The sequence below is a fragment of the Quercus robur genome, chromosome 5, assembly GCF_932294415.1.
Source record: "Quercus robur chromosome 5, dhQueRobu3.1, whole genome shotgun sequence".
Taxonomy (NCBI): domain Eukaryota; kingdom Viridiplantae; phylum Streptophyta; class Magnoliopsida; order Fagales; family Fagaceae; genus Quercus; species Quercus robur.
In genome coordinates this window covers 46,320,897-46,330,019 of record NC_065538.1, presented here as the reverse complement: position 1 = coordinate 46,330,019, position 9,123 = coordinate 46,320,897, and the positions used below count along the sequence as shown (strand labels likewise).

Here is a 9,123-nt window from a genome sequence, read left to right as displayed (position 1 = left end):
GGGTGACTACCTTGAATTGGTCAGGTTTAACTAATTTCCCTAAGAGTCCAACTTTGCAAATCGTTCATTACATTTGATTTCAGAGCATTGATGATAAGAACCCATTGGTTCTTATGGAATTAAGAAGATTATGAGTAGTTTTTTGAGGGAACTAGGCCTCCTAAAGAATTAGAACACAGAGAGAAGAGGAAGAACTTAGAGAGAGAAGAATGTACTTTTGCTTATTATTTCCTAAGATGGTGAATTACAAGTAACCATAGCCCTTTATAGTAGCTAATCAACCATCAATTACAGTTACTAACTAATTCTAACTGTCAGCAACTAACATCATAACTAACTAAATGCCAGCTCAAAAACCAATCTCAACTAATTGCTAGCTCAGATAGCTAAGAAACTCAGCAACTCAATCTCTTGGCCACTGCGCTGTTCACCCAACTAAATGAACTAGTTAGTCCCAATCAGCTCCTATCAATCGACTTGGAATGGTTGAAGGTACTCAATTTTCTTGTTAATTTAATCCATGGTTTGCACGAAGTAACAACAAGATTATCAATAAAAGGCCTTGCAAGGGCTATCGCAACAGTTTTACTAGCTTTTTGAAAGCCTTAAAGCCCTAACTAAAACATAACAGGGAGTGTAGAATCCAATAAGACAATAGAGCTTCCAGCAGGTAATGGAGGCGACTTTCTAAAGGCATTGAAACTAGACTTTCCCGACTATGGAGGGGAAAATCTTTGAACTTGAACATAATCAGACTAAGTATATTTTTATAATTTTTCATTTATAATTATTTTTTTATCACATTATATTATTATTTTTGGAATTTTTTTTTTAATTCATTAAAGAAATGAAAAAGAACAAACAAGCACAGACGTGCTAATGGGACCACCCTAAAAGATAAGCTCAAAGTGTGCAAAGGTGACATTGAGAGGTTCCAATCTTGTTCCTCCAAATACAACGATTCTCCTTAGCTTGGGTCCCAATGGGTCATCCTGACATTAAAAAAATAGTATTTTAATGTGTTAATAGTTATGATAGTTATTTATTGTGTTGTTTATATTATTTTAATGTATTGAATATTAAAATAAAACTTTTGATATTAACTGTATTATAAGGTGGAGTGTTAAGATAGATAAATTAGTATTTTGAGTTACTAAAAACTATTTTTTTTTAAAAAACTTTCTTACTATAAATGCTCTTATAAGCTAAATTTTTTTAAAAAAATTAGATAAGTTCACCCATTCATTCATATATTATAAGAGAATATTAAATGAATAATTTATTATTAGAAAAATTATTGAGTATTAAATATCATAATATGGGGGTGGCAACTGGCATGAATTTTCGTATCCTCTATAAACGTTGACATCGCATATATATATGTATCACTGGTCGCATTTAGAGGTGATTAAACAACTTATTTTTTATTGTACTTTCTTAACATCACAAGTCAAAAATAACATCTTACACACTGCCACCAAAAAAGTTGCTTGAATTTGACCATCAGAAGCCAACTTTCCCTGCACACAATCGAGTTTGTTATTTTTCGTTTTTATTTGTTCGATTGAATCAGTCAAGTCTAACTAAGGCACCAAGTCAAAGATACATAAAAAACAAAAATTCGATTCCGACATTTTGAATAATGTTAAAACCAGCCAGCCTTCTATTTTTTGTCGTTTTTTATCATACACATTTGCGTGAATTGAGTAGTATTCAACCATGTCCATCTATAATAGTTGCTGTCATTAAGATTTAAGAGACTTGTTTCTGTGTTCTTTTATTTCCTTTTTGGGTGAACGTAATTATCAAATTCTCAGAATGGCTTTCCCTTTCATTACCGGTAAAACAGTGATAAAGTTTTGCCTCCTCTTTCTCATACTAATCTCCTTTCTTCTCTCACTCTCTCATGGAGGTGAAGCTGCTAATACGACTAACGAAGTTACAAATATCGGCGCCATCATTGATGTCAGTTCCCGAATCGGGAAAGAAGAGAAAATAGCTATGGAAATTGCTGCTGAAAACTTCAACAACCACCATTCAAAGAGTCACAAGCTGTCTCTCTATTTCAAAGACCCCGGGAAAGGCCCCCTTCAAGTTGTTTCTGCTGGTCAGTTATTTTCTTATTAGGATGATTATGAAAGATTCTTGATTTGATTTTAATTATATTGTTTCTTATTTATTTTTTATGTTTGGGTTCAGCTGATGAGCTTATTAAAGAAAAGAAAGTGCAAGTGATTGTTGGCATGAACAAGTGGGAGGAAGCAGCATTAGTGGCTGCTATTGGAAACAAAGCTAGTGTTCCAGTTCTTTCATTTGCAGCTCCTGCTATAACCTCACCAATTCTGCAACATCGTTGGCCTTTCTTGATTCAAATGGCTAACAATGATTCTGCTCAGATTGAATGCATTTCAGAAATTGTTCGGGCCTATAACTGGAGAAGGGTTATAGCAATATATGAAGATGATGCATATGGCAGTGACTCAGGGATGTTAGGTCTTCTATCTGAGGCTCTTCAGAAGGTTGATTCAGAGATTGAGTATCAATTGGTTCTTCCACCGGTTTCTTCTCTCCCTAATGCAGGGGCATTTGTTCTTGATGAGCTTTTGAAACTACATTTAACAACACAATCTCGGGCTTTTATCATTCTTCAGTCATCAATACCAATGGTATCTCATTTGTTCAGAGAAGCTAAGAAAGTAGGACTTGTAGGAAGAGAGTCAGCTTGGATAATTCCTTGGAGTGTTGCGAGTGTACTGGACTCTGTAAACAACTCTGTTATTTCCTCTATGGAAGGTGCTTTGGGAATCAAGACCTACTATTCTAATAGTAGTAATTCTTATAAAGGTTTCTTTGGTCAGTTCACAAAAATCTTTGAAACCAAGTATCCTGAGGAACATAATCACGAACCTGGAATTTATGCTCTAAGAGCATATGATAGCATTATGACAATTTCACAGGCCATAGAGAGAATGATTAATAACTCAATTATCCCAAAGATAATGTTAGAAAATATACTGTCAAGCAATTTCTCTGGTTTAAGTGACCAAATAAATTTCGAAGCAGGAAAGCTGCTGCAAACTCCTATATTGAGGATAGTAAATGTTGTAAAGAAAGGATACGAAGAATTAGACTTTTGGACATCAGAGTTTGGGTTCTCGGAAAGGGTTGAGATGAAAAATTGTACAGAGAAAATTGCAGGTCCAGTAACTTGGCCAGGATATCTCATTCAAGTTCCAAAGGGTTGGGCAATGCCTACTGAACAAAATCCTTTGAAAATTGGAGTTCCAGGTAGAACTTCATTTCAGAAGTTTGTAAAGGTTGACTACAGCGGGAACCTAGATAATTCCAAATTTGATGGTTGGTGCATTGATGTCTTCAAAGAGGTGCTTAAAAAATTGCCTTATTCTCTGCCCTATAAATTCATACCCTTGAATGGCACCTATGAGGATTTGATTGATTGTGTCTACAACAAGGTAACAACTCTAGATTTACCATTCAATTTCTTGAATCTCTTCGTTAATTTCTCAATTTGTTTATATGTTCACTTATATTTATGAACTTCCCAAAAATTTTCCTCATTGTTTATACTCACCTAGCAAAAAGTTCCTTTGGATATATTAATATATAGTATAAATGAAATTCAATTCAATAGACCACCAAATTTGAATAGAAATCATCTATCCCCCTCTAGGTGTTCCACTCTATGTTTTACCAATTATAGTATATCATGTGTCCTAACTTTTTTTTTTTTTTTTTAAACTTCGATTATCTTATAAAGGAAGAAAAAGAGATGTGTAAATTCTTTGCAGTCTTGATATTGCATAGAAAAGAGCCTTTGAGTCAAATTTTCTATAGGTCAAATTTCTACGATGCTACCAAGGGAAGAAAAATGAGTCTTGACTATTGAGGAGATAAATTTGTACAGAATTTTCTTCTTATGGTTTCTCGTAACTTTGAAACTTCTCATTTCTAACTTACACAGCAAGAAACACTGCCAGTGTGACTTTGGTGATAGTTAGCCTAAGTTTGAATGAAAGAGAGAATGCCCTAGGAAGAGTAGTGAATCTATGACTAAAATAAGTTGTATATAACCTGCACTTTTTTCATGTTGTTTATTGTTTTGTTTTGTTTCTCGGTTATGAACTCGTTTCTGATAAAAACTATGCTTGTTTTGTACGGACCATCAACAATGGAAGACATTCGATGCTGTTGTTGGGGATGTGACAATATTTGCGAACCGTACAAAATATGTGGAATTTACTCAGCCATATGCCGAGTCAGGGTTGTCCATGGTAGTTCCTGCACAACCTGAAGGATCAGCATGGATGTTCTTGAAGCCTCTTACCTGGAAAATGTGGTTAATGACTGGTGTCGTCTTAATGTACACAATGCTTATAGTTTGGTTCTTGGAGCATCAATATAATCCAGAATTTAATGGCACACTGAAGAATCAGATTGGTACCACACTTTGGTTCACATTCTCCACTCTGTTCTTTGCTCAAAGTAAGTACCAATTTCTATAATCTGTTTTATTTTATTATTATTATTTTAATGGACACCAATATTTGGGATTATGATAAGTACTGTGACGCATAGCAGTCAGCACAAGGTAAAGATCAAGTTTCCAACACTGTTTATGGAGTCTAATTAGCCTTATTGTACCCACCCCTAATAACTTATGGTTGTCTAGGATGTAAAATAATATAACTGATTTACCATGGCACAAATCCTTCTGTTATTTCTGTATGTGTAATTAGTTAATTTTGAGAAACCTAGCACTTAGTAGTTAGAGGGAGATAAAGAGGTAGGTTTACGTTCAAGGTTTAGAATGCTAGAATATCTGAAAGGTTGCAGGTCATATATGACTTGAAAATATACTTGTGTGTGAAATAGAAACTTTCATTTGATGCAAGATTTTTCTTACAACATAATGCCAAGATTAAAAAGGGATTAACCCTTGTAGGATCAATTAGGTTCATCTTATAATGAAATTGCTTTCTAACCAATAGGAGCCCCCAGAGAAAAGACTAAACACAGCCAAGATGAGAATTCTAATGAATGGGATCCATTAATTTGCAGGGGAGAGAGTTTATAGCAACCTCACTCGAGTAGTGGTAGTAGTCTGGCTTTTTGTTGTGTTGATCCTAACCTCAAGCTACACTGCTAATCTGTCTTCAATGCTCACTGTGGAACGACTGCAACCAGTTAGAGATATCGAGTGGCTGAAGAGCAGCAATGCACCAATTGGTTGTGATGGTGATTCATTTGTAATGACTTACCTTCAGGAAGTGCTTAAGTTAACGAACATCATTCAAGTTACAACCGAATCTGCTTATCAAGAGCATTTCAGAAACAAAAGCATAACTGCAGCCTTTTATGAAATTCCATATGAGAAAGTTTTCATCAACAAGTATTGCAAGGGATTCACTACCTCCACACAGACCTATAGATTTGGAGGTTTTGGCTTTGTAAGTAATAACCACTCCTTCTACATGCTCCTTTCCTCCACACACACACCCCAAAAAAAAAAAAAAAGGCTTAATACTGAATTTTTCCAGAAAAGCATATTAGCACTGTCCATCACAGAATTTATTTCAAAATTTTCATGCATTTTTAGATTATTTCAGGTATTTATAAATTCTTTGCAGAAAATTTGAATTCCAGACCGTTTGAATATGGAAAGAAACAATTTTGTAGAGAGTTTCTATACAAGCTTTCGATGGTGGCTAAAACTAGTTCATCATTTCTAAGAAGTCTTCATTTATTTTCAGACATTGGTTCTGACTTCTAATGACATAAATCCTCAATAAATATTGATTAAATAAAAATTTCCATAAGTGATATGATTTTTGTTTTAGTAATTCCATTCCAAATGCATTAGCATCCTCGCCATTTGAATTGTATCAATTTTCATGCTTTAGATTAAATATTATTATAAATTTAAAGTTGTATCTAGGGCCATGTTGTTTAAAGTTTTAAATAACGTGACAATCTATACTTTGTCAGAAACTAAAATTTTAACGATGTAATAGACAGTCTTTAATTCAAGTGAAATTGAGAGGATCATCTTTTTATCTAGTAAGAATCAATTCTAAATTCTAATTACCCTCTATCCAGGTATTCCCGAAGGGCTCACCAATGACGAAGGATTTTTCAGAAGCCATATTAAAACTATCAGAAGATGGTAGCCTAACGGATCTAGAAAAAAAATGGTTGATTCCCTCATCTGAGTGTTCAACTGACAAAACATCCAGTAATACAGATCCTTTGAGCATCCAGAGCTTCTGGGGTCTCTTCCTTATATCTGCTGCCACTTCTACTATTTGTTTACTCCTATCATTTATTCGATTAATAAAGAATTATCAACATCATCAAGAGCCAAACGAAGAGAATGCAATTCCTAGCCCTATAAGAGTTTGGAACAAGGCAGTTGGACTTGCAAAATACTTTTACAATGGAGAGATCATTACTCCACCGAGGGCTTCAAGTTCATCTACGCCAGACTTGCATAGTTGGATTTCTTTAAGATGGGAAGACATGAACACTATCGACATTCCTGATGATATTGCTCGGGCCTCCCCACCTTCAGAAATGGAAATGTCATAGATGATAGAACTCCTTGTTGAATGCACAAAGTGGGATAGGTAGGTTATAGATGATTTTTTTTAATGAGCCCAAATGTTGTAATATTTACTTCTAATTGTGTACTACTAATTGTTGGAAGGGGTAAGGGGTGTTGTAAAGGGTTGTTAAGAATTTGTTACAATTAGTTGGCTGGTGAGTTAGCCAGTTGTCTCACTCAATTAATTTTACCGAGTTTGAGTAAACTAACTAGAGAACTCGATGTAAACCAGCCTGTATAAATATGTGTCAATATTATTGAACCTCAATAAGAAACTAGTCATATACATTTATTCTTTCCTTTCAACCTATTTGTTTCTCTCATTCTCTTTTCTTGGAAGGCAACTACCTCAAATTGGTCTAGTTACCACTAATTTCCCTAAGAGTCCAACTTCATAAATTTTTCATTACATTTGATATCAGAACATTGACCTTGCAATGGTTGAAGGAATTGAACTCGATTTTTTTAGAAAGATTGACATAATGAGACATTAATGGTTTGATAACCAAGATTTCAAATTATCTGAACAAAATGCTAAACTGAGCCTGCTGTTCAGAAACAGCTACTTCATGAGATTCTAATCTGATAAGAAAGCAGATTAGAGAGGTTGAAAACTCACAAGGAAAGGTGAGTACGTAAGTCAGAGAGAGAGAGAGAGAGAGAGAGAGGTTCAAAACTTAAATTGACTTAAAATGAATTAGAATCAAATTTGAAATTTAAACCTAATTGACTATATCTTTTATTAAAAAATATTTTAGAATTTAATTTATTTAAAACCATTATCTTTCCAAATTTTGAATTTGAAAATAACTTAAAAATGATTTGATTCTCATTGTTTATGAAAGATTTTATTTTTAAGTGCCCCTTAAGATATGTCCTAAATTAACTATTCCAATTTCATTTGACTTAGCTCACTTATGGAAATGTGATATTTCATTCATTTTTAAAGACTATATCTTCTCCAAATTAATTATTTTCTGAATTTCCTTATTTCCAAATATCCTAACTTAAAGTCACGAAAACCCTAACTCTAAAATTTATGAAAATTAAATGACAATTGCAAGAATTCAAAATTTTTTGTTATATTATTGTTTTTATAGAATTATTAGTCGCTAACTTGTGCGATGCATGGAAAAGCTATTAATAACTTCCCTAATATGAAAAAAATAAAATAATATCATGGTATAAATTATATACCAAACCAATAAAATCTATCACATACAATGAGATATCATGATAACCAAGAGCTTGAGATCATATTTAGAAAATATAACTAATATAAGTACACTCCAATACTTACCCAAATATAGTTAATTTCATACTCATTCAATCAAATATCCTTCATAAATTACATTAATCGTTCTTGATGTGCAAAATGTATCTAAATTATAACATTACCAGTAAACAAAGATGCTAGACCTCAATGGGATTGAAAAGGAAACATAATGCCAATTTACACAATTTCTGAAATCATTATCTCCACTATTGAGAGAGAGAGAGAGAGAGAGAGAGAGAGAGAGAGAGAGATGGCTATTGTGTTGCATCTCTTAAAAAGAATCTACCCCGTACATTGTTTATTTTTATTTTATTTTATTTTATTTTTTTATGTAATCGACAAATAACAAAATAGATGTACCACATTTAGAGTATGCACATTTGGGAGATTAAAAGTAAAGGAAAATGAAAAAACGAACCCACCTAAAGTTTTTTGCTCTCCCTCTTGATGTTGACTTTTCCAACATCTTCCGAAATCAAATTTATGTACTCCTCAAAGCCCTGTAAGGCATAAAAATTAACATTTAACCAAATTTACATGTATTCACTTAAAATTGTAAAAGATGCTAAAAATTAGGTTGATACCAACCTTTTAACCAAAATTCAACATTTTAATGACTGCACATCAATTAGAAATTTTGCCATTGTTACTTGCAACATATATCTTTTTATTGGTGACAAATATGGTGCAATTTTGGCCATCAAATTTTACTCAAAAGTCAAGATTAGACAACCTCCATCCTGCATTACTCTAAGAAATCTATAGAATTACCCTAAAATTAAAAAGAACATGCCAAAACCATGGATAGGAGGCAGAACAAAAAAAAAAAAGTACATGTTCACAAAGATTTCAAAGTTCTTAAGATGTAAATTTGATAATATCACCCCAAAAATTGCTTAATATACATAACATACAGCAAAAATACTCATCATAAATGTGATTAGAAAACTCAAGCACTAAATTACAACCCTCTGCATGATATTTTTTTATATAAAAAAAAAAGACTATAGTTAACATTTTATCTTCAAAACATTATAACAGGGAATGCTACAAAAATTTGGAATGATTTACCTATATGTAGTTTAACCATACTTGCTAAATCAAGGCGTTTGATTTTCCCCTTCATCACTCAAATAGATTATCAACTAAAATTTTAATTACATGCAAAACCCAGAAAAGCCCAACATTTAAAAGGAAGAAATCAATAATTAAAAGTCTCTAAAAA

The 9,123-nt window shown here is 33.0% G+C and overlaps 1 protein-coding gene across 1 annotated transcript; it reads left to right on the top strand.

Moving 5' to 3' along the window:
• The first annotated feature begins 1,319 nt into the window (after positions 1–1,319).
• Positions 1,320–6,928, top strand: LOC126726105 (glutamate receptor 2.7-like). Its single transcript, XM_050431228.1, has 5 exons — positions 1,320–2,107; positions 2,200–3,473; positions 4,197–4,503; positions 5,080–5,468; positions 6,118–6,928. The coding sequence occupies exons 1-5, from the start codon at positions 1,819–1,821 to the stop codon at positions 6,604–6,606; spliced, it is 2,748 nt and encodes a 915-aa protein (XP_050287185.1). The 5' UTR covers positions 1,320–1,818; the 3' UTR covers positions 6,607–6,928.
• The last annotated feature ends 2,195 nt before the right edge of the window (positions 6,929–9,123 follow it).

Coding starts and splice junctions, on each gene's coding strand:
- LOC126726105 (XM_050431228.1), top strand. CDS start 1,819: ATGGCTTTCCCTTTCATTACCGGTAAAACAGTGATAAAGTTTTGCCTC. Junction 2,108..2,199: donor CCTTCAAGTTGTTTCTGCTG/GTCAGTTATTTT, acceptor GTTTGGGTTCAG/CTGATGAGCTTATTAAAGAA. Junction 3,474..4,196: donor TTGATTGTGTCTACAACAAG/GTAACAACTCTA, acceptor CAACAATGGAAG/ACATTCGATGCTGTTGTTGG.